The sequence below is a fragment of the Carcharhinus amblyrhynchos genome, chromosome 9 (assembly GCF_965287045.1).
Source record: "Carcharhinus amblyrhynchos chromosome 9, sCarAmb.v2.hapA, whole genome shotgun sequence".
Classification (NCBI taxonomy): Eukaryota; Metazoa; Chordata; class Chondrichthyes; order Carcharhiniformes; family Carcharhinidae; genus Carcharhinus; species Carcharhinus amblyrhynchos.
The window spans coordinates 109,727,529-109,753,335 of NC_137332.1; the positions used below are offsets into that span (position 1 = coordinate 109,727,529).

Genomic DNA, 25,807 nt, shown 5'->3' on the forward strand with positions numbered 1-25,807 from the left:
GAGCTGGATGTCATGTGATGTGAATGTCTAGCTGGTGGATCTGATTGTAATGCCTTGTGTAACTGCATCGTTCGGTCTGCCATTCTCAGTCAGCAGTGCAAAAAAAAGGGTTCTGTCCAGATGGAAAACCTGGTCCTCACCTACAGTGCTTTTACTGAAACTTCTATACCATTGTCCACAAGTCTGATTGGTTTCTGCATGCCTATCTCCTTGTGTGAAAGCTACTCTACTGGAAATCTGAACTATACAAGCATTGGATTTCAGCCTGCGAACTTCCATTCTTTGACTCCAGACTCTAAGCTAATGTGAAACAATAAATCTCTTCTCTCTGGTCTTTGTTCTTTCCTTTTTCTGTCCCTCATTTGTTGTATGAGTACACAGAGGACTACGTGGGGAATACCCCTCCATGCCACCCACACCCACCTCTTCCACCTAACCACAAGCAAGCAATCTGCATTTTGTCTGCCCACTCAAATGAATTAATTATTTGAGTTGATCCTACCGCTTGCTGTGGGGTTAGTACTAGAAATTGGTTCACACTGAAGCTGGGAGTTTGGGAGAAATACGCCACAGCTTATAAAGGGGGTGGAATTAAAAGCAAAATACCTTTCTGTATATGGAGCAGTGATGTCATGAGAGATCAAGCCTTTCAATTAAATAAGCCACACAGCACCAGGGGCCCAGGTTCAATTCCAGCTTCGGGTCACTGACTGTGTGGAGTCTACACGTTCTCCCCATGTCTGTGTGGGCTTCCTCCAAGTATTCGGGTTTCTTCCCATAGTCCGAAGATGTGCAGGCAAGACTGTTCCCTTCCTGTTGGCGAACACTTCAGTGGTCACGGGCATTCAGCCTCTGACCTTCGGGTAAGCATTCTCCAAGGCGGCCTTCACGACACACGACAGCGCAGAGTCGCTGAACAGAGACTGATAGCCAAGTTCCGCACACATGAGGACGGTCTCAACAGGGATCTTGGGTTCATGTCGCACTATCTGTAACCCCCGTGACCTGCCTGGGTTTGCAAAACCTCACTTACTGTACTGTCTGGAGACAATACACATCTCTTTAACCTGTGATCAGTGCTCCTTCCACACACAGTGTCAGCCACTTCAGGACTTGAACAGCAAGTTAAGTGTAAAGATTCGCATTCTAATCAGTAATCTGTAAACTGTCTGTGCTTTATATGCTCTGTCTGAGGCCAGAACTCTCCATTCACCTGACGAAGAGGCTAACCCGAAAGCTTGTGAGTTTACTATCAAATAAATCGGTTGGACTAAAACCTGGTGTTGTCAGACTTTTTACTGTGTTAGGTTGATTGCCATGCTAAATTGACCCTAGTGTCAGGGAGGGATTAGCAGGGTGAAATATGTGGGGTTACAGGACCAGGGCTTGGGTGGGATTGTGGTTGATGCAGACTCGATGGGCCAAATGGCCTCCTTCTGCACTGGAGGGATGCTATGATTTTAAACCCCCTGCTGTCCAGGTTTGGTCCACGTTTGGTGAAGACTTTGGAGAGGTAATCAGATTATTATTTGAAAAGGATGAATGAATGGGTCTATGGGGAGAAGGCAGAGAAGTCATAGATGCAGAAACAGGGAGAAACTCCACACAGATAGTCACCCGAGGCCAGAATTGAACCCAGGTCCCTGACAGCCTTCACAACACACGACAACGCAGAATCGCTGAACAGAAACTAATAGTCAAGTTCAGCACACATGAGGATGGCCTCAGCCAGAATCTTGGTTTCATGTCACTATCTGTAACCCCCATGACTTGACTGCGCTTGCAAAATCTCATTAACTGTCCTGGCTGGAGACAATACACATCTCTTTAACCTGTGCTTAACCTTCTCTCCACTCACATTGTCTGTACCTTTAAGGCTTGATTACTTTAAAGACTCGCATTCCAACCATTATCTTGTAAATTGAGTTTCTGTCTATATATGCCCTGTTTGTGAACACAACTCACTCACCTGAAGAAGGAGCATAATTCCGAAAGCTTGTGCTAACAAATAAACCTGTTGGACTTTAACCTGGTGTTGTGAAACTTCTTGCTGTGAGGCAGCAGTGCTAATCACTGTGTCACCGTGCTCCTTGGGAGAGCAGAACACTGGTCACACAGAGACACTTACCCTTACAGCTGATGGCCTCAGGCACTTGTGTACTGCCTCCTGTACATAGAAAGCGGTCAGTGACCACATCTTTGACATCGCTCACATTGACATATATGGCAGCTTTGAGTGCGTCCTGCTCACACAAGTGCCTTTGCTGTAAAAGATAATGAAAAATTAGCATCAATATTCACTAATATTTTTGTGCCACATGTTGACCTTCATCCCGTTATTAGGCCGCCCTCACCTCTAATCCCTTTCCACCACCTACTAGGCACAAGTCGGAATATGATGGAATATTCTCTACTTGCCTGGATGAGTGCGGCTTCAACAGCACCCAAGAAGCTCGGCACCATCCAGGATAAAGCAGCCCATTTGATTGGCACCCCATCCAACACTTCTTTTAACTCCCTCCAGCACCAGTACAGAGTGGTAGCCATGTGTCCCATGTAAAGTTTTCCCCACAGTGACTAACAGCACCTCCTCAACCCAGCCAATCATCCTGGGGACACTGCCACCTACAACACCCTCTCTGGGTCGCACGTTATCCTGACTTGGAACTACTGTTGTTCCTTCATGTCGACAACAGCAGAGCGTTTTTACACTGGCTAACTCACCGATTCTCCAGTCTTTATCTTCACATTTTTCAGCTCGTGCTTCCTGTGAGCTTTCTGAACAAATTTGGCTTCCACAGTTCCCAGTGTTGGCAGCAGTTCTCTCTCTGCAACAAAGACAGTTCTTCATGAAACTCCCATCTGATGATCTTTATTTATATATTTGTACTGCGAATGAGCAGAATAGCCCATAAACACGGTAGCGCAGTGGCTAGCAATGCTGCCTCATGGCACCAGGCACCTAGTTTCAATTCCAACCTTGGCTGACTGTCTGTGCAGAAATTGCACATTCTCCCAATATCTGCATGGGTTTCCTCCAGATGCTCCGGTTTCCTCCCAGATTCCAAAGAAGTGCAGGTTAGGTGGATTGGCCATGCTACATTTCTTCTTAGTGTCAGAGGGATTCACAGGGTAAATTCATGGGGTTATGTGGATAGGGCCTGGCTGGCATTGTTATCGATGCAGGCTGGATGGGCCTCCTTCTGCATCATAGGGATTCTGTGATTCAAGACATCTACCAAGGCTTAATTCAGATGCATCATAGTTAGCCAAGTGCACATGCCAGCAATGAGTGTCAGTAGCACTGGTGGTGGTATAGGTCACAGTGATAATCTCACTGGACTGGTAATGGAGAAACTCAGATTAATGCTGTGGGGAATACTGGTTCAAATCCCATGTGGCACGATTTAAAACAGCATGAAGCTATTCTCAGTAATAGTTGCTGTTACACGATTGTATAAACCCATCTGGTTCACTGATGCTTACATGTGAAGGGCTTGCTCCATTTTGACTCCTCAAATGAGTTTGCCAGCCTCTCAGTTCAATGCCAATTAGGGATGGATAATGAATGCTGGCCACTGACAACAGTAAGAAGTCTCACAACACCAGGTTAAAGTGCAACAGGTTTATTTGGAATCATGAGCTTTCCTCAGGGGAGTGCTGATGAAGCAGCAGTGCTCCGAGAGCTCATGATTCCAAATAAACCTGTTGCACATTAACCTGGTGTTGTGAGACTTCTTACTGTCCCCACTCAAGTCCAATGCTGGCATCTCCAATAATGGCAACCTATTTGCTTATGCTTGCAGTAACCCAGTCACATAGTTCCTGCCACATTTATCCCATGGTTTTCCTTTTATTCTGCGAGAAAATCATAAATCAGGTCTGTTTGATTTAACCCTTAACTCTCCAACCAAAATGAGGTTGGTTAGATCTAAAATTCAAAGCAACTGCAGATTACCGTGGTCAGCACATGTAGTTTTGGTCTCGGATTTTCTCAAGGCAATGCTGGTTTCCATTGCACACGGCAGGCAGATTGGTCTGTGGATAGAACATTAAAAGTTTATTTATTAGTGTCTCAAGTCGGCTGACATTAACACTGCAACAAAGTTACTGTGAAAATCCCCTAGTTGAACACGCCGGCGCCTGTTTGGGTAAACGTACCTAACCGACACATCTTTCAGACTGGGAGGAAACCAGAGGACCCGAGGGAAACCCACGCAGACATGGGGAGAATGTGCAAACAGACAGTGACTCGAGCCGGGAATCGAACCCAGGCCCCTGGCACTGTGAGGCAGCAATGGTAACCACTGTGCCACCCATATATTGAGACCGTGGGACAAATCCTCTGTGGGCTCTGTCTAAACGAGATTTATGTTGTACTTGTGGGATGCTACCTCGACAGAGCCCATCTGGACCAGAATGGGAGTCACAACCTCACTCCTGAACTTCAATCACACCAGACATCACATGAAAGACAGGGAAAGGAGATTCCAGAGCTTGGGGCCTCAGTGACTGAAAGAATTGCCACCCGTGGTGGAGCAGTTAAAATTGAATGTATTAGGCCTGGGGTGTGGAATACACTGCCTGCTGTGATAGTGGAGTCGGACACTTTAGGAACTTTCAAGCGGTTGTTGGACAGGCACATGGAGCACACCAGAATGATAGGGAGGGGATAGCTTGACCTTGGGATTGGACATAGCTTGGCACAACATTGAGGGCCAAAGGGCCTGTACTGTGCTGTAATGTTCTATGTTCTATGAATTTGAGGTAGGTTGGGGGAGGTGGGGGGCAGGGGGTGGTATGCAGGTGCGGTGATGGTGGTTGTGAGGTTGGAGAGGGATTACAGAGGTGGCAGGGGATAGGCCATGGATAGATTAAAACACGTGTGAATATGTGACATTTGAAATAATCCAGAGTAGTTAGCTCTGGATATGCTGTTGCCCATAGAGTTGGTGGAATGAATCATAGAATCCTACAATGCAGAAAGAGACCATTCAGCCCATCGAGCCTGCACTGACAACAATCCCAGCAAGGCCCTATCCCTGTGACCCCACATATTTACCCCGCTAATCCCCCTGACACTAAGAGACAACTTAGCATGGCCAGTCAGTCTAACCTGCACATCTTTGGAGTGTGAGCAAACCGGAGCACCCGGAGGAAACCCACCCCAACAAAAGTTAAAGTTTATTTATTGGTCAGAAATAGGCTTACTGCAATGAAGATACTGTGAAAATTCCCTCGGGGAGACAAGGGGAGAATGTGCAGACTCCATACTGACAGTTACAAAAGAACAAAAACAGCCCGGGAAACAGGCCCTTCGGCCCAACGAGTCCGCGCCGCCATCCCAACACCACCAGTCCCCCTCTCCACCCATGACTCTTGTCCAGTGTTTTATGGCCATCCACATTGAGGGAAACTAATTTAGGGACAATTTATTACTGCCAATCAGCCTAATAGCGCATCTTTGGGATGTGGGAGGAAACCGGAGCACCCGGAGAAAACCCACGCAAGCACGGGGAGAATGCGCAAACTGCCACAGACACTGGCCCAAATCCATGTGTCTGCACAGCAATCAGTGATAGTCACTGAGCTGTCGTCTTGCCCAGTATCTGGTCCAGTTTAGGCACACACTAACGACATGAAGCACTAGGCCAATCTCGAACAACCAAGAGCAGCCCAAGTACGACCCATCGCATGTATGCCCCTCATTGGACACAGGTTAAAACCTGTGAATGAAAAGAAAAAAAAACATTATTATTGTACCATATCCATTTACCTTACCAGGGATGCCCCAATGCTAATGACCCTTATTTAAAACAATCCCCTATATCCACCCATCTCCAACCCACTCATGTGCCTGTCTAAGTTACTCTTAAATGACTCTAGCGTGTTTGACTCCACCACCTTACTTGGCAGAGCATTCCATACCCCCACTACCCTCTGTGTGAAAAACCTCCCTCTAATATCTGTGTTGTACCTCTCCCCCCTCACCTTAAGTCCATGGCCCCTTGTCCGACGTGTCTCTATCATAGGAAATAGCTTACCTCTGTTTATCTATACCCTTCATAATCTTATATACCTCTATTTGATCCCCCCTCAGTCGGCATCTTTCAAGGGAAAAGAGCCCCAATTTCTTCAATCTTTCCTCATACCCCAGTCCTTCCATACCAGGCAACATCCTGGTAATCCTCCTCTGCACTCTCTCCAGAGTCTCCACGTCCTTCCGGTAGTAAGGCGACCAGAACTGGACGCAGTACTCCAAATGCGGCCTAACCAACGTTCTGTACAACTGCAACATTAGACTCCAGCTCTTATATCTTATACCCCTTCCTATAAAGGCTAACATACCATAGGCTTTCTTCACCACACTCTCCACTTGCACTGCCACCTTCAAAGACTTGTGCACTTGCACCCCCAGGTCTTACCAGAGGCCAGAATCAAACCCAGGTCCCTGGAGCTGTCAGGCAGCAGTGCTGACCACTGTGCCGCCCATGAAGATGATTCATGTTTTCAGAAAGAGGTTGGATAGACACTTGAGGGAAATAAACTTGCCGGGACTACAGGGAATAAACAGCAGGAATGGATTTCTCTATAGAAGGCTGGCATGGACTTGATGGCCTGAATGGATTCCTTCAGTGGACTAATGACTGTAATACATGAGGGGACCTGGAGGAATGCCATGGAGACCTACCCCTCCAAAACAGAGGAAAGATGTCTTTTCTTTTACCTGATGGTCGTCGCAAATTTCATCTTTGGCTTTATCTTCACCAAGGCAATGTCATAATCGTAAAACTCCGGGATACCTTTTTCCATCTTCCCAGTCAGGTTGTAGCCTGGGTGTTTTTGTACACTCACTATCTCCAGTTCAACTCTCTTGTTGTAAGGACCTGTGTAAGACCAGAGAAAACCAAGCAGCATTAAACCGCCAAATGCTTTCAGAGGAGTTTTTTTTTGTTACTTCATGGCATGTGGACTCATTGGCAAGGCAGCATTTCTTGCCCATCCTTAATTGCCCTTGAACTGAGTGGCATTTTCAGTGGGCATTTAAGAGTCAATCACATGGTTCAGGAGTCACATGTAGGCTGGACCAGGGTGAGGGTGGAAGCTGTCTTCCAAAGGAACAGGAGTATATCAGGTTACAACAATCAACAAGAGGTGTCATGGTCACCATTACCAGGACAAGCTTACAATACCAGATTAATTCATTCATTAAAATTCCACTAGCTGCCAACATGAGGTTTGAACCCATGGTTCCAGAGGAATCTACCTGATCTTCTGGCTTGCAACCACGCTACCCTCTCCTCTTATAACTGAGATCAGGAGGAATTTCTTCAGCCAGAGGGTGGTGAGTTTATGAAATTCGTTGCCACAGAAGGCTGTGGAGGCCAGGTCATTAAGTATACTTAAAACAGAGATAGATAGGTTCTTGAATCATAGAAGTTTACACCATGGAGATAGGTCCTTCAGCCCAACTTGTCCATGCTGCCCAGTTTTTACCACTAAGCTAGTCCCAATTGCCTACGTTTGGCCCATATCTCGCTATATCCATCTTACCCGTGTAAGTGTCTAAATGCTTTTTAAAAGACAAAATTGTACCTGCCTACTACCTCTGGCAGCTCGTTCCAGACACTCACCACCCTCTGTGTGAAAAAAATTGCCTCTCTGGACACTTTTATACATCTCCCCTCTCACCATAATCCTATGCCCTCTAGTTTTAGACTCCCCTACCTTTGGGAGATCTAGCTGATCTATTCCCCTCATTATTTTATTGATCTCTGTAAGATCACCCCTCAGTCTCCGAAGCTTCAGGGAAAAGAGTCCCAGTCTATCCAGCCTTTTCTTAAAACTCAAATCACCAAGTCCCACTAGCACTCTTTCTAGTTTAACAATTGTTAAAGGGATTAAAAGTTATGGGGAAAAGGCAGGAGAATGGGGTTGAAAACATATCAGCTCTGATTGAATGGCAGAGTGGACTTGATGGGCCAAATGGCCTAATTCTGCTCCTCTATCTTATGGGCTCATGATCCCCCCCCCCCATAATGTTTTACTTGTGAGCGTAGGTGGAATTTTTCCAGGAATCATAGCGGAGTTGGGGTGGTGGGGTGGGTGGGGGTTGGAGGGGGGGTGGTGGTGGGGGGCAGAGCCGTGCAAAAGTCCGTTGACCTCAGATGGGATTTTCCGGTCTTGGGGCAAGCATGGCCGGAAAGTGCCCCCCCCCCTCTGTTCTCAGAAATCAAAGTAAAAAGGTCCCATGGTCACTATTTCGAAGAACGTTTCTCTCCAATGCCATGGGTCACTATTTACCTCTCAGCCAGCACCACTTAAAAAGAAATCTAAGATTATCTGACAGACTACCGCAATCCTGTTTACAGGATTGCTATTCACAAATTGGCTTCCACGTTTCCCTACATCAAACATTTCAAAAGTTTCTAATGGGCCTTTGCAAGGTTCTGAGGTCAGGAACAGCATTATGTAATACATGGGTGGAATATTCCTGTCCCATCTATTAGACCTTAAAATATAGGAGCAGAATTTGGCCATTCGGCCCATCGAGTCTGCTCCACCCTTCAATCATAGCTGATAAGTTTCTCAACCCCATTCTCCTGCCTTTTCCCTATAACCTTTGATCCCCTTATCAATCAAGAAGCTATTTATCTCTATCTTAAAGACACACAATGACCTGGCCTCTGCAGCCCTCTATGGCAATGAGTTCCATAGACTCACCACCCTCTGGCTGAAGAAATTCCTCCTCATTTCAGTTCTAAAGGGTTTGAGGTTGTGCCCTTGGATCCTCGTCTCTCCTACTAATGGAAACATCTTCCCCACGTCCATTTCCCCACGGCCTTTCATTATTCTGTAAGTTTCAGTGAGATCTGAACTCCATCAAGTACAGATCCTCAAGTGTTTCTAAGGTGTCCACCCCCTCACCCTCACCTTGGTGGACTCCCCAGTGGTGCAGCCCGCAAGCAACGCAAATGGCCATTGACCTCGACTGGACCAGAAGATCCCACCGACGGCCAATGGTGAACCACCTCTATCGCAGGACATCACACACAGGGGGGTACAGGGCAGAAAACCTTGGCCTGTGTATATGATGAAGAAAGAGGCGGAGAGACAGAGACAACTGACTTGGGGCATTGGATGTGTTGTAGTCAGTGAGATAAAGACTGGTTTGTCCTCTGTGTCATGTTCCCAACTTATCCCATCGAAAAGAAGCAAAGGGCTACCAAAGGGTGTTGAATCATTACCAACAGTGATCTTCCTGGTGGTGTTTCCCTCAGACTCGTCTTGGAAGCAATGAGCTGCCGTCAGGATCCACTCATCCGCTACGATGGATCCAGAACATCGAAAGTTCTGTAAAGGAGACAAGTCGATTTAGGATCTCAGGGTCCTGGGTTCATTGCCCCCACCCCCGACACTGCCTCCCGCGCCCCCCCCCCCCCCCCCCCCACCGCCCCCACCCACCACCATCCCGCCCAACCCTTCAGCGGCACCGATAAATATCACCTCTCACTCTCATAACTGACCCCCTCACGCTCTCATCCAGAGTACATGAATGGGAAAGGATTAGAGGGATACAGGCCAACCATGGGGAATTGGGACTAGCTGGGCGTGCACAATGGTCAGCATGGACTGGTTGGGCCGAAGGGCCTGTTTCCATGGTGTATTGCTCTATGACCCTATGACACAGCTCAGCTGGCACACCCTATCTCTCACCAAGCCCCAGCCAGCTGCCATCCCCCGCTCTCATTGTCCTACACTGGCTTCTTTCAATTCTCACCTTTAAATCCTGTCATGGTCTCACCCCACTCTACCTCTGTGACCTTAAGTTTGACTTAATGGACCTCCTTTTACACACCTTACCTGATAGTCCACAGGACCGTTGATGTAACAGGAACCAACGTAATTCCGCTCCTATTGCCCTCCCACCCTATCTGGATTTGAACCTCAATGGGTGTAAAGTCAGAATCCTTAATCCCAGTGGTTTCTAATTGGGAAGGATCCAACATATTTTTATTCCTTTCTATGTCTTTGTTCCTCTCTCTCTCTCTCCCCAGCACATTAGCTGAGTTTATAGACGAATAGTGATAGGACCATTCTCTATGTGTCTCTTAATGTCACTCTCTCTCTCTCTCTCCCCCATTGTCTGTGTGTGTGCGTGTATATTTTTCCCCATGTGCATGTGTCCCTCTGTGTTTCTGGGTATGTGTGTGAGTTTCTCTTTGTATGTCTGTGTGTGTGCATGTGTGGTGTCTTTTTCTTTCTATGTCATTGTGTGTTGTCTGTACATGTATATGCTTGTATGTGTCTGCCTGTGTCTGTGTCTCTCACTCATGTGTGTGTGTTTCTGTCACTCACGCATCTGTGTGTGTGTGCGTGTGTGTGCGCATCTCACTCATGCATGTGTGTGTGTGCGCGCGTGTGTGTGTCTGTGTCTTTTACTTGTGCGTGTGCATGCATGCGTTTTATCGCTAGACTATTAAACCAGAAACTCAGCTGATGTTCTGGGGACCCAGGTCCAAATCCCACCAGAGCAGATGATGGAATTTGAATTCAATAAAAACTATCTGGAATTTAGAATCTACTAATGACCATGAAACCATTGTTGATTATCAAAAAAACCCATTTAGTTCACTAATATCCTTCAGGGAAGAAAATCTGCCATCCTTACCTGGTCTGGCCTACATGTGACTCCAGAGCCACAGCAACATGGTTGACTCTCAACAGCCCTCGGGCAACAAGGGATGGGCAATAAATACTGGCCAACCAGCGATGCCCATATCTCACGAATGAATAACAAAAAGAATCAGTGTGTATGTATGTCTTTATGTGTTCATAGAAACTAGAAGCAGGAGTAGGCCATTCAACCCTTCAAAACTTTTCTGCCATTCATTTTGAGCATGGCTGATCATCAAATTCAATATCCTGATCCCTCCTTCCTCCCATATCCCTTGATGCCTTTGGCCCCAAGAGCTGTGACTAATTTTCCTCTCTCACACACACTGTCCATCTTTCTGTTTCTTTCTCTCTCTCCCCCACCTCGCCAGACACCAGGCATTGAGTGATATGAGTCACTGGCTGGAATGATGATTAGAGAGTCTCACATTCTCCATCAGAGAAGTAAAGGTGCATCACATAAACTCACTGGATTTCCATCGCGGACAATTTCTGCGAACCATGGATACGAACTCTGATCACTTGCAATTAAACTTTTATTGGCAAAACCACACAGGTTTCCAACTGAAGTAAGATCTGGAAAATAAAATGCATTTCATTAAACTTGGGCATTGTGTAATAAAGGTAGACCATCACTGGGACAGGCTGGGGGTAAATCTTACATCCGTTACCTCATGCTGCCCCGGTGAAGCATAAAAGTCAAAATGAGCTAGAAAATCACATTAAATGGCTGGTCAGGGAGAATGCTTTGGTTTCTATGGAACCTTATGCCCGCTAAGTGGCTAATTTTGAGGCAAAGGCTCCAGGGAGCTGCACAGTGGCACAGTAGGTAGCACTGCTGCCTCACAGCACCAGAGACCCAGGTTCAATTCCCGCCTCAGGTCACGGTCTGTGTGGAGTCCACGCATTCTCCCCATGTCTGCATGGGTTTCTTCTAGGTGCTCCGGTTTCCTCTCACAGTCCGAAGATGTGCAGGTTAGGCTGATTGCCCTTGCTAAAATGATCCTAGCATCAGGGGGATTAGCAGGGTAAATATGTGGGGTTACGGGAATAGGGCTTTGGTGGGATTGTGGTCAGTGCAGACTGAATGGGCTGAATGGCCTCCTTCTGCACCGTAGGGAATCTATGATTCTATGAGAAGTGGTGATAATAGTTTACAAATGAAATATTTACGATATGAAAGGTAGGGGGACAGTGGGATTAGTTTGGGATTGATACAGTGCTGTAGGGAGAGAGTGGGACAGTGGATTAGTTTGGGATCGATATAGTGCTATAAAGTGAGAGTGGGACAGTTGGGATTGATACGGTGCTCTAGGGAGAGAGTGGAGCAGTGGGATTAGTTTGGTGCTGATACAGGGTTGGGAAGAAAATGTGACACTGGAATTAATTTGTGGAGTGATTTAGGGCCATGGGCAGAGAGCGGGGCAGTGGCATTAATTTGAGATTGATACATTGCTACAGGGAGAGAGTGAGGCAGTGAGATTAGTTTGAGATTGATTCAGTGCTTCAAGGAGAGAGTGAGGCAGGGGGATTATTTTGGGATTGATACAGGGCCATGGGAGTGAGTGGGGCAGTGGGATTATTTTGGGATTGATCCACACCTATAGGGAGTAAGTGAGGCAGTCGGGTTATCTTGGGATTAATACAGGGCCATGGGGAGTGAATGGGGCAATAGGGTTATTTTGGAATTGATAAAGTCCTATGGAAGCGAGTGAGGCAGTGGGATTATTTTGGGATTGGTACAGGGCTATGAGCAGAGGGTGAGGCAGTGGGATTATTTTGGGATTGGTACAGGGCTATGAGCAGAGGGTGAGGCAGTGGGATTATTTTGGGATTGGTACAGGGCTATGAGCAGAGGGTGAGGCAGTGGGATTATTTTGGGATTGGTACAGGGCTATGAGCAGAGGGCGAGGCAGTGGGATTATTTTGGGATTAATAAGGGCTGTAGGGTGTGAGTGGGGCAGTAGGATTATTTTGGGATTAATACAAGGCTATAGGGTGTGAGTGGGGCAGTGGGATTATTTTGGGATTAATACAGGGCTATAGTGTGTGAGTGGGGCAGTGGGATTATTTAGGGATTGATGCAGGGCCATGGGAAACAAGCCGAGCAGTGAAATTATTTTGGGATTGTTCCAGCAAAATGCCAGCATAGGCAAACTGGGCTGAATGGATTCTGTTCTCTCACCTCTACTACCTGAATATAATTTTACTAAGAGGACTGTAATTTAAAAGAATTGAAAGATGTAGCAAACAAACACTTAACTGTATGGTGTACCTGTGTCTGCTGTTTCAATGCAGCCATTGGTCTCTTTATGGTCAGTAGAATGGCAGTACTGATGGACGTGGTGAACAGCTTGGCTATGATGTTTAAAGGAGAGTTTTAAAAGACAAGGGGATGGTAAATTGAGGAGATTTAGGTCGGGAATTAGGTTAGAAAGAGGTGAGACATTTCCGGACTCTTGTTCGTCCGTCCCTTTGGCCATCCAGGTGAATTTGGTGAATTGTAGCTCCCCTGGTCAAAGTGTAACTAAACATCGCTTACCCAGCATTGAGTTAAAGACATTGTCGAGCTCCTCCCTCGGCAGGAAGAATGCATGCTTCTCGTTATTCTTTTTGGACGCGATGGAGCTGATCTCATCTCTGTCAACGTCTTCGCCAAGACCAAATACATAAACGTCTGTAAGAGAATTAGACAATTCCTGAGCAAGCAAGTCCACTTTCACAGAAAATCACATCGGCAGGCTGGGCTATCAGGGGTGGCACAGTGGTCAGCACTGCTGCCTCACAGTGCCAGGGACCCGGGTTCAATTCCGACCTCAGGTCACTGTCTGTGTGGAGTTTGCACACTCTCCCCATGTCTGCATGGGTTTCCTCTGGGGGCTCCAGTTTCCTCCAAAGATATGTAGGTTAGATTGATTGGCCATGCTAAATTGCCCCTTAGTTTCAGGGGAATTAGCGGGGGGGGGGGTGTTACAGGAATAGGGCCTGGGTGGGATTATTGTCAGTGCAGGCTCGATGGGCCAAATGGCCTAGGGCTGCATACGCCTCTACCAGTTTTCTCTTTTCTCATCAATATATGCTTTTTATTCCTAACAAAGTCTAAAATCTGTTTGCCTCACAGCACCAGGGATCTAGGTTCGATTCCCAGTTCATTTCACTGTTTGTGTGGGGTTTGCACGTTCTCCCTGTGTCTGCATGGGTTTCTCCGGGTGCTCCGGTTTCCTTCCACAGTCCAAAAGATGTGCTGGTTAGGGTGCATTGGCCATGCTAAATTTTCCATCAGTATATCCGAACAGGTGCTTTAGTGTAGAGACTGGAGGATTTTCACAGAAACTTCATTTCATTGTTAGTGTAACATTGTGACATTAATAAATAAGGTTAACTTAAAAACCTAGGAGCAATACAGGTAAGAAAACCAGTAAGATTTCTCCTGTCAGTACACAGCCTCTCTACATCAGTAAGTGCCTGGCTTTGCCTCCTTGTGGCAGCACACATTAACTAGCTGCTTCCTGGTCCCAAGCTAAAGTTTCAGAGGGTCCCAGAGGAGGTTTGGCCCCGAGACATTCATTGACTGTGACTGTGACCACTGGCATGTGGGCACACCCTGACACCCCATAACTCCAAACTCCCAGCTGGTGGGTGAGTAGCTCCACTGCCTTGCAGATAGCTCGGGAGAGTTGAAAGCTAAACATACAAGGGGAGCCCAAAGGTGTGTTTCCTCCGGGTGCTCCAGTTCCCTCCCACAATCCAAGGATCTGAAGGTTAGGTGGATTGGCCATGCTAGATTACCCATTGGTGTCCCAAGATATAGATGCTAGGGGAAAATTAGTGGTGCAAATGCGTGGATTTGCTAGGACAGGTCAGTGGATGTGCCCGGGTAGGATGCTCTGTCAGAGAGTCAGTGCAGACTTGACAGGCCTAATGACCTACCTAGATACAGAATCCTCCAGGAGGCCATTCGGCCTATCGAGTCTTCACCGACCACAATCCCACCCAGGCCCTATCCCCATAACCCCATGCATTTACCCTAGCTAGTTCTCCTGACACTAAGGGGCAATTTAGTATGGCCAATGCACCTAACCTGCACATCTTTGGACTGTGGGAGGAATGTGGTGTCCTGTTTATGATCAGAACTCAGGGACAGCCTGTCCCGAAAGCTTGCGGCTTTTGCTACAAATAAACCTGTTTGGACTTTAAGCTGGTGTTGTGGGATTTCTTTCTGTGAGAGGAAACCAGAGCATCTGGAGGAAACCCACACAGATGCAGGGAGAACGTGTAATAAACTCCACACAGACAATGGCCCAAGCTGGGAATCGAACCCGGATCCCTAGTGCTGTGAGGCAGCAGTGCTAACCACTGTCCCGCACCCATAAGAAGCTCTCTGAACAGCAGTAAGAAAAGGCAGCAGGTGTTTATCTGGAATGGTTTATTTTTGTGGAAGGTTTCTCTGGCTGACTAGCAACAGAACTGACTTCAACGTGAACCCGCATCCTGTTAACTAGCTTCATATCAGTCAATGGGAGGGTTTAGTCCTATAAGGCCTGAGAGAGTGAAGGGCTCCCACAACCCACACAATTCAGGGTGGACACAATGGCAACAGATTCTCCCTCCCAACCTCCTCGATTTAATGTTTCCACATTAAACTTTGCTTTGTGTTAAAATAAGAGGCAGGGAGGAGAGTTCAGGTTCACGCTCTATCAGATTGCTCTCCGCCAATACTAGCTTCTAAGAGGAGGTACGATGTTTGAAGTGTCCTTACCGAGAAAATCTTCCCGAGAGTTCTTGACATCCAGGAACCTCTCAATGTTATCCATCATCGGCTTGGGGCTTCCGCCAATATTGGTTCTCCCTGGAAAACAGACAGGAATCCTAAGTTTGCATGTTAAGGTTTTCAAGTTTTTAGGCATCTAGTTCACCAACAACCTGTCCTGGTCCCCCCATGCTGACACTATAGTTAAGAAAGCTCACCAACGCCTCTACTTTCATAGAAGACAGCTATAACTCTCACCAACTTTTACAGATGCATCTTAGAAAGCATTCTTTCTGGTTGTATCACAGCTTGGTACAGCTCCTGCAAGGCCGCAAGGAACTACAATCCATCATGCAAACCAGCCTCCCATCCATTGACTCTGTCTACACTTCCCACTGCCTTGGAACATCCTTACTTCCACTGTCTTCAGATACAAAAGTCTGAGGTCACGTACCAACCGACTCAAGAACAGCTTCTTCCCTGCTGCCATCAGACTTTTGAATGTATCTATCTCACATTAAGTTGATCTTTCTGTACACCCTCGCTATGACTGTAACACTATATTCTGCACTCTGTCCTTTCCTTCTCTATGAACGGTATGCTTTGTACAACGTGCAAGAAACAATACTTTTTAACTGTATACTAATGCATGTGACAATAATAAGTCAAGACAAATAAAAAAAGGTGATTGTAACCATCGCTCCTTCAATACTGACCCTCCGACTGTGCAGCAAGCCTCCGATTCTCTCTGACACTGAGTGCTGGCGCTGGGGGCTGGCAGCACCAGAGATACTTGGTGAGAGGTCATTTATAAAGGAGGAAAGTGAGGCCAAGTAAGGAGGGAAGTCCAGAGGCTTGGACCTAGTCAACTGAAGACAAGGCCATCTAGAGGAGCCATTCAAAGTGAGGAAGCCAAAATTAAAGGAGCACAGATCCTTCAGTGGGTTGGAGGAGATTACGGAGTGAGAGAAGGGAGAGGCGAGGTGAACGTGGAGGGGGGGCTGGTGTGGCGCAAGAGCATGGAGGATTTGAAAACGATGAGAACTTTACAATCTAAGCATTGCCTGACCCAGAGAGAATGCAAATCGATGAGCAGAAGATGGGTGGCACAGTGGTTAGCACTGCTGCTCACAGCGCCAGGGAGCTGGGTTCAATTCCAGACTGAGTCATTGTGTGGAGTTTAGACGTTGTCCCCGCGTCAGCGATGAGTTTCTCTTGGGTGCTCCGGTTTCCTCCCACAATCCAAAGGCTGGGGCGGAATGGTGGCACAGTGGTTAGCACTGCAGCCTCACAGTGCCAGGGACCTGGGTTCAATTCCAGACTGGATCATTGTCTGAGTGGGAGTTTGCAAAACCCCATGTTTGCGTGGGTTTCGTCCCACAGTCCAAAGATGCTCAGGTTTGGTGGATTGGCCAAGCTAAATTGCCTCTTAGTGGCAGGAGGACTAGCTAGGGTAAATGCATGGAGTTATGGGGATAAGGCCTGGGTGAGATTGTGGTCGGTGCAGACTTGATGGGCTTAATGGTCTGCTTCTACACTGTGGGGAGGGAGGGGGGTTTCTTTTGGGGCTTCTACACTGTGGGATTCTATGATTCTATGTGCAAGTTAGGTGGATTGGCCGTGTTAAATTGCCCCTTAGTGTCCCGAGATTCATTTGTTCACCATCTCTGCTGATCATCAGCATGTGCATAGCGATTGTTAGATGAGTTATTAGCAAATCCAGCATTGAGCAAGGCTGTTGCTAATAACTCCTACAACTGGTCTAGGTTTTTGTATAAAAGTAAAATACAGTGTAGACTGGGGAGTGTTCACCCAAGGCTGGAATTGAACCCAACTCCCTGATGCTGTGAGGCAACAGTGACAACCACTGTGCTGCCACCGAGCCACAGAACTCAAGTGGATAGGGTGTAGCCTAGATCCAACTCGGCCAGGCATTGGTGAGATCACATCTGGAGTATTGTGTACAGTTTTGGTCTCCTTACTATTTGCCAAATTTCTCTGTGGGACAGGCACTGAGGGACAGCAGAAAACAGAAGTTAGTGGAAAAAGATTGTGCGTGGCGTGGCCAACCCTCACAGCAAGAACGGATAAATTTGCTTTGGAAGCTGTTCAGAGAAGGTTCACGAGGCTGATTCCTGAGATGATGGGGTTTTCTTATGAGAGAAAGTTGACAAGTTGGTCCTAGACCCATTGGAGGTTAGAACAGCCAAAGGAAATCTTACTGGAACAAATCAGATTCTGAAGCCTCCCCCTCCTCACTATGAGGGAATCCAAGGATGCGTGGGTTAGGTGGATTGGCCATGCTAAATTGCCCCTTAGTATCAGGGAGACTAGAACATAAGAACACCTCAGGAAGCTGGCGAATCCTGGGGTGGGGCTCTCCCAGGCAGTCTAGGAACTGGAGTCGGGGTAGCGTCCTTATCATTCTCTGTCAATAGTTCTTATAGTTACTTAGCTTAGTGCTTGCCACTCCTTCCGAGATACAGTGCCGCATAGGTGCCTAGCGAGGGTTAATGGTACTACTCACCATCCGTGAAGATCATGATGACATGTCGCACCTCGATCCATGCTAACTGCCTTTTTGTCATTGATGCCTTTTGAAAACTCATCATCTCGTAAACAGTTTTCAAAGCTCCGGTCATGTTTGTTCCTGCGTTGTTATCCATTACGACGTCTTAAGGGAAAGGGTTCATTAGTCAATGCCTTTCCAGGATGGAACGTTGCTGGGCTCCCAGTCTAAATTTGACCTTGTTGAGCCCCTTCACAATCTTGAGTTGATAACGCCTCACACTGGGAATATGCACTTAGGGTGGCACAGTGGCTAGCACTGCTACCTCACAGCGTCAGAGACCTATGTTCGATTCCCGGCTTGGGTCACTATCTGTGTGGAGTTTGCACATTCTCTCCATGCCTGCATGGGTTTCCTCTGGGTATTCTGGTTTCTTCCCACAGTCCAAAGATGTGTAAATTAGATGGATTGGCCATGCTAAGTTGCCCCTTAGTTCCAAAGATGAGTAGGTTAGGGGGGGAATGAGTGGGGTAAATAAATCAGTTACAAGGATAAGGTGGGGCTAGGCCTGGGTAACCAACCCTGTCAGAGAGTCAGTGCAGGCTCGATGGGCCGAACTGGCCTCCTTCTGCACTGTTGCAATTTTATGAAGGGAGAAAGCTCAGAGGAGATGTGAGGGGCAGGTTTTTTTACACACAGAGTGGTAGGTGACTGGAATAAGCTGGGGGGGGGGGAGGTGGAGGCAGATATGAAGGGACATTTTAGGGGCTTTTAGATAAGCACATGAATATGCAAGGATAGATCAAGGACCGAGGGACAAAGGGTGGACAAAAGGGATTAGTTTAATCTGGCTTCATGTTCAGCATGACTTAGTGGGCCGAAGGGCCTGTTCCAGTGCTGTACAGTTCTACGTTCTATTGAAGTCAGGCCCACTCTTCCAGTGAATAATTCAGGAGGCGCAGCGCAATCAGAGGTGCCACCTCTCAGATAAGACTCCAAGTGGGGGTGTTAAAGGGAGAAGGGGGGGGGCACACCCTCAAAATTGAAGCCAAGTCTTTGTGGCAGCATGTCCGGGTGGGCTGCGGAATTGAGTTAAAGTTCCAGTCACTGAGGTTTAAGTCCTACCGATGCCAGAGTTTTAGCTGATTCGCCTTCACCTTTGGGTGGACAAGTGGCAGCTAACGTTTAATGCAGGATAGCGAGCAGTGTTTCACGGTGCGGAGATGGTGGGGTGATGGTAATATCATTGGATTAGAAACCCAGAGACCCAAACTAATGCTTTGGAGATGTGGATTCCATCCCCCAACTAGTGGAATTTTATGTTCAATTGATAAAATCTGGAATTAAATCAAACCCTGAAAGCTCATAAGTAAAGGTGAACATGGAGACGTCAGTAATTGTTGCAAAGAACACACCTGGTTCACTACTGCACTTTTAAGGAAGGAAATCTGTCCATCCTTACCAGGTCTGGCCTACATATAATGCCAGATCCATGGCAATGTAGTTGACTGGGCGGCACGGCAGTACAATGGTTAGCACTGCTGCCTCACAGCCCCGGGGACTCAGGTTCAGTTCCAACTTTGGGTCGCTGTCTCTGAGGAGTTTGCACGTTCTCCCTGTGTCGCGTGGGTTTCCTTCGGGTGCTCTGGTTTCCTCCAAAGGTGTGCGGGTTAAGTTGATTGGCCGTACTAAATTGCCCCTTCGTGTCAGGGGGATTAGTAAGGTAAATTGCAGGGGGGTTACGGGGATAGGGCCTGGGTGGGATTGTTGCCTGTGCAGGCTTGATGGGCCAAATGGCCTCCTTCTCCACTGCAGTGATTCTGTGACTGTTAACCTAGCCTCAGGGCATCAAATGCCTTTGATTCCTACATACCACAAAAGAATTTTGAAAAAGGGGTGGTATCATGAAGAACTTTGTCACAATAGAGGGGACAGCTTTCTGGAAATCTAGGAATTAATTGGAAATGTCAAAACCCAGAACAGTAGGTTTTCACTGGGTGAGAGATTGAAACAAGGCGACCAATAGAATTGTGGGACAGGTCAGCCATGACCATTTCTATAATGGGCTGAATGGCCTCCTCCTATCTTCTCTGAGAGATAAACAGGTCATGATATGGAGATGTCGGCGTTGGACTGGGGTAAACACAGTAAGAAGTCTCACCTTGCGGACCTTGCGGTGAAGGATCCTCTTGGGGAGAGTGATCATTGTATGGTGGAGTTTCTGATGCAGATGGAGGAGGAGAAAGTGGGTTCCCGGACACGTGTCCTTTGTTTGAACAGAGGGGAGTACGGTAGGATGAGAGAGGAATTGGCGAATGTTGACTGGGGGAGCACGTTGGAAGGTAGGTCTGCTGAGGAGCAGTGGAGGATTTTTAAGGAGATCTTTCTTGGTGCTCAGCAGAAATTTATTCCGATGGTCAAAAAGGACCGTAGGAGGAGAGGTAATCAGCCGTGGATAACGAAGGAGGTGAAGGAAAGTGTTAAATTAAAAGCGGAGGCGTTTAGAGTAGCTAAGAGTAGTGGGCGAGAAGAGGATTGGGAGAGGTTTAAATGTCAACAAGGATTGACAAAGAAATTGATAAAGAAGGGTAGGAGAAACTATGAAGCTGGGCTAGCGCTTAATATAAAAAAGGATAGCAAGAGTTTTTATAAGTATATAAAAAGGAAGGGGCTGGCTAGGGTGAACATTGGACCCTTAGAGGATGAGAAGGGTGACTTAGTGGTAGGGGATGGGGAAATGGCTGAGGTCTTGAATAACTTTTTTGTTTCGGTCTTCACGGAGGAGGACGTGAATAATTTGCCGGGTGTTAGAGATGGAAAGGTGGTAGGACTGGAGGGTCTCGATGACATTACTGTTACTAGAGAGGTGGTGCTCGACAGGCTGGAGGGGCTGATTGTGGACAAGTCCCCGGGACCGGATGGAATGCATCCGAGGGTTCTGAAAGAAATGGCGGAGGTGATAGTGGATGCCTTGGTGGTTATTTTCCAGACGTCGTTGGATTCCGGGGAAGTGCCGGAAGATTGGAAAGCGGCTAATGTTACGCCGTTGTTTAAGTAGGGTGCCAGGCAAAAGGCGGGGAATTATAGGCCGGTTAGTTTAACGTCTGTTGTAGGTAAAATATTAGAATCCGTCATCAAGGAGGAAATAGCGAGGCATCTTGAGGGGAATTGCTTGATAGAGCAGACGCAGCACGGTTTCGTTAAGGGGAAGTCGTGTCTGACAAATTTACTTGAGTTCTATGAGGATATGTCTAGGGCGGTGGATAGAGGAGAGCCGGTGGATGTGGTCTTTCTTGATTTTCAGAAGGCGTTTGACAAGGTACCTCACAAGAGGTTATTGCAGAAGGTTGGGGGCATGGAGTTGGGGGTAGGGTGTTAGCGTGGATAGAGGACTGGTTGTCAAATAGGAGGCAGAGAGTGGGGGTCAATGGGTGCTATTCGGATTGGGGGTTGGTGACTAGTGGAGTGCCTCAGGGGTCGGTGCTGGGGCCTCAGCTATTTACCATTTATATAGATGATCTGGAGGAGGGATGGAGGAGGACAAAGTGGGTTCCCAGACACGCGTCCTTTGTTTGAACAGAGGGGAGTACGGTAGGATGAGAGAAGAATTGGCGAATGTTGACTGGGGGAGCACGTTGGAAGGTAGGTCTGCTGAGGAGCAGTGGAGGATCTTTAAGGAGATCTTTCTTGGTGCTCAGCGGAAATTTATTCCGATGGTCAAAAAGGACCGTAGGAGGAGAGGTAATAAGCCGTGGATAACGAAGGAGGTGAAGGAAAGTGTTAAATTAAAAGCGGAGGCGTTTAGAGTAGCTAAGAGTAGTGGGCGAGAAGAGGATTGGGAGAGGTTTAAATGTCAACAAGGATTGACAAAGAAATTGATAAAGAAGGGTAGGAGAAACTATGAAGCTGGGCTAGCGCTTAATATAAAAAAGGATAGCAAGAGTTTTTATAAGTATATAAAAAGGAAGGGGCTGGCTAGGGTGAACATTGGACCCTTAGAGGATGAGAAGGGTGACTTAGTGGTAGGGGATGGGGAAATGGCTGAGGTCTTGAATAACTTTTTTGTTTCGGTCTTCACGGAGGAGGACGTGAATAATTTGCCGGGTGTTAGAGATGGAAAGGTGGTAGGACTGGAGGGTCTCGATGACATTACTGTTACTAGAGAGGTGGTGCTCGACAGGCTGGAGGGGCTGATTGTGGACAAGTCCCCGGGACCGGATGGAATGCATCCGAGGGTTCTGAAAGAAATGGCGGAGGTGATAGTGGATGCCTTGGTGGTTATTTTCCAGACGTCGTTGGATTCCGGGGAAGTGCCGGAAGATTGGAAAGCGGCTAATGTTACGCCGTTGTTTAAGTAGGGTGCCAGGCAAAAGGCGGGGAATTATAGGCCGGTTAGTTTAACGTCTGTTGTAGGTAAAATATTAGAATCCGTCATCAAGGAGGAAATAGCGAGGCATCTTGAGGGGAATTGCTTGATAGAGCAGACGCAGCACGGTTTCGTTAAGGGGAAGTCGTGTCTGACAAATTTACTTGAGTTCTATGAGGATATGTCTAGGGCGGTGGATAGAGGAGAGCCGGTGGATGTGGTCTTTCTTGATTTTCAGAAGGCGTTTGACAAGGTACCTCACAAGAGGTTATTGCAGAAGGTTGGGGGCATGGAGTTGGGGGTAGGGTGTTAGCGTGGATAGAGGACTGGTTGTCAAATAGGAGGCAGAGAGTGGGGGTCAATGGGTGCTATTCGGATTGGGGGTTGGTGACTAGTGGAGTGCCTCAGGGGTCGGTGCTGGGGCCTCAGCTATTTACCATTTATATAGATGATCTGGAGGAGGGATGGAGGAGGACAAAGTGGGTTCCCAGACACGCGTCCTTTGTTTGAACAGAGGGGAGTACGGTAGGATGAGAGAAGAATTGGCGAATGTTGACTGGGGGAGCACGTTGGAAGGTAGGTCTGCTGAGGAGCAGTGGAGGATCTTTAAGGAGATCTTTCTTGGTGCTCAGCGGAAATTTATTCCGATGGTCAAAAAGGACCGTAGGAGGAGAGGTAATAAGCCGTGGATAACGAAGGAGGTGAAGGAAAGTGTTAAATTAAAAGTGGAGGCGTTTAGAGTAGCTAAGAGTAGTGGGCGAGAAGAGGATTGGAAGAGGTTTAAATGTCAACAAAGACTGACAAAGAAGTTGATAAAGAAGGGTAGGAGAAACTATGAAGCTGGGCTAGCGCTTAATATAAAAAAGGATAGCAAGAGTTTTTATAAATATATAAAAAGGAAGAGGCTGGCTAGGGTGAACGTTGGTCCCTTAGAGGATGAGAAGGGGGACTTAGTGGTAGGGGATGGGGAAATGGCTGAGGTCTTGAATAACTTTTTTGTTTCGGTCTTCACGGAGGAGGACGTGAATAATTTGCCGGATGTTGGAGATGGAAAGGTGGTAGGACTGGAGGGTCTCGATGACATTACTGTTACTAGAGAGGTGGTGCTTGACAGACTGGAGGGGCTGATTGTGGACAAGTCCTCAGGACCGGATGGAATGCATCTGAGGGTCCTGAAAGAAATGGCGGAGGTGATAGTGGATGCCTTGGTGGTTATTTTCCAGACGTCGCTGGATTCCGGGGAAGTGCCGGAAGATTGGAAAGCGGCTAATGTTACGCCGTTGTTTAAGAAGGGTGCCAGGCAAAAGGCGGGGAATTATAGGCCGGTTAGTTTAACGTCTGTTGTAGGTAAAATGTTAGAATCTGTCATCAAGGAGGAAATAGCAAGGCATCTTGAGGGGAACTGCTTGATAGAGCAGACGCAGCACGGTTTCCTTAAAGGGAAGTCGTGTCTGACAAATTTACTGGAGTTCTATGAGGATGTGTCTAGGGCGGTGGATAGAGGAGAGCAGGTGGATGTGGTCTTTCTGGATTTTCAGAAGGCATTTGACAAGGTACCTCACAAGAGGTTATTGCAGAAGGTAAGGGGGCATGGAGTTGGGGGTAGGGTGTTAGCGTGGATAGAGGACTGGTTGTCAAATAGGAAGCAGAGAGTGGGGGTCAATGGGTGCTATTCGGATTGGCGGATGATGACTAGTGGAGTGCCCCAGGGGTTGGTGCTTGGGCCTCAGCTATTTACCATTTATATAGATGATCTGGAGGAGGGAACCGAGTGTAGGGTGTCGAAATTTGCTGATGACACCAAAATTGGTGGAAAGGCAAATTGTGCGGAGGGTGGGGAGAGTCTACAGAAGGATCTAGATAGGCTGGGCGAATGGGCCAGGAAATGGCAAATGGAATTTAATGTTGGCAAGTGCGAGGTGGTCCACTTTGGTTGGAATAATGGTAGGAAGGATTATTACTTACATGGAGAAAAGCTGCAGCAGGCGACGGTGCAGAGGGACCTCGGGGTCCTTGTGCATGAGTCGCAAAAACCCAGCTTGCAGGTGCAGCAGGTGGTCAGGAAGGCGAATGGGATGCTGGCCTTCATAGCGAGGGGGATTGAATATAAAAGTAGGGAGGTCTTGCTGCGGCTGTATAGGGCATTGGTGAGGCCGCAGCTGGAGTACTGTGTGCAGTTTTGGGCGCCGTACTTACGCAAGGATATTTTGGCCTTGGAGGGAGTGCAGAGGAGGTTTACTAGGCTGATGCCGGAGTTGAGGGGGTTGAGCTATGAGGAGAGGCTGAATAAATTAGGCTTGTACTCGTTAGAGTTTAGAAGAATGAGGGGAGATCTCATTCAGACGTATAAGATGATGAATGGGATGGATAGGATAGAGGTGGAGAGACTCTTCCCGCTCAGAAAGGACAGTAGGACTAGGGGGCACAGCCTCAAGATAAAGAGGGGGGTGCGTTTTAGAACGGAGTTGAGGAGGAACTTCTTCACTCAAAGGGTGGTGAATCTCTGGAATTCTCTGCCCGTTGAAGTGGTGGAGGCTACCTCGCTAAATATTTTTAAGAAGCGGGTTGATGGGTTTTTGATAAGAGAGGGGATTAAGGGTTATGGGGAGAGGGCGGGAATGTGGAACTGAGCCACGACAGATCAGCCATGATCTTATTGAATGGCGGGGCAGGCTCGAAGGGCTAGATGGCCTACTCCTGCTCCTATTTCTTATGTTCTTAACACCAGGTTAAAGTCCAACAGGTTTATTTGGTAGCAAAAGCCACTAGTCCAACCATTATTTTATAAATTGAGTTTGTGTTTTTACATACCCTGTTTGTGAACAGAACTCCCACTTACCTGATGAAGGGGCAGCGCTCCTAAAAGCGTGTGGCTTTTGCTACCAAATAAAGCTGTTGGACTTTAACCTGGTGTTGTGAGACTTCTTACTGAGATAAACAGGTGACAGCCCTTGACAAAGCGTGTTTCAGTAGAGGAGCAAGATTTGAGAGAATGTGGAACAAAACAATTACAGGCGAGATTCTCCAAGCTTTCATCCGTGTGCTTCCCGCTAGTGGGAGGTGATGCAGTGTTTGCTAATGGCGGGATTCTCCGGTCCCGCCGCTGTTACTGGGAATTCAATTGATGTCACCCCATGCCAGCGGGACTGGAGAAACTCACCACGAGAGCAGCCTGACATTGTTTTAAAAATCCACCAGAAGGCTGAGAAGGCTTTGGAGAGGGTACAGAAGAGATTTACCAGGATGTCGCCTTGTCTGGAGGGTTTGAGGAGAGGTCGGATAAACCCGGTTTGTTTTCACTGGAACGAAGCAGGTTGTGGGGTGAGCTGATAGATGTCTACAGGATTATGAGTGACATGGACAGAGTGGATAGTCAGATGCTCTTTCCTAGGGTAGAAAAGTCTTGTACTAAGGGACATAGGGTTAAGGTGAGTGGGGGAAAGTTTAGAGGAGATGGGCGAGGCAAACTTTTTTACACAGAGGGTGGTGAATGTCTGAAACGCGT

General features: G+C 47.5%; 1 protein-coding gene across 1 annotated transcript in view; it reads right to left on the minus strand.

Annotated features, from left to right (window-relative positions):
* LOC145348190 (complement factor B-like) overlaps positions 1–25,807 on the minus strand; it is a 43,711-nt gene that overhangs the window by 6,166 nt on the left and 11,738 nt on the right. The window contains exons 8-16 of the mRNA XM_080196384.1: positions 17,955–18,101; positions 15,437–15,526; positions 13,220–13,354; positions 11,147–11,253; positions 9,249–9,354; positions 6,728–6,887; positions 3,959–4,038; positions 2,725–2,828; positions 2,129–2,264 (exon numbers count right to left, since the gene is read on the minus strand). Coding sequence (XP_080052510.1) covers positions 2,129–2,264; positions 2,725–2,828; positions 3,959–4,038; positions 6,728–6,887; positions 9,249–9,354; positions 11,147–11,253; positions 13,220–13,354; positions 15,437–15,526; positions 17,955–18,101 — 1,065 coding nt within the window. The remainder of the gene's footprint in view (positions 1–2,128; positions 2,265–2,724; positions 2,829–3,958; positions 4,039–6,727; positions 6,888–9,248; positions 9,355–11,146; positions 11,254–13,219; positions 13,355–15,436; positions 15,527–17,954; positions 18,102–25,807) is intronic.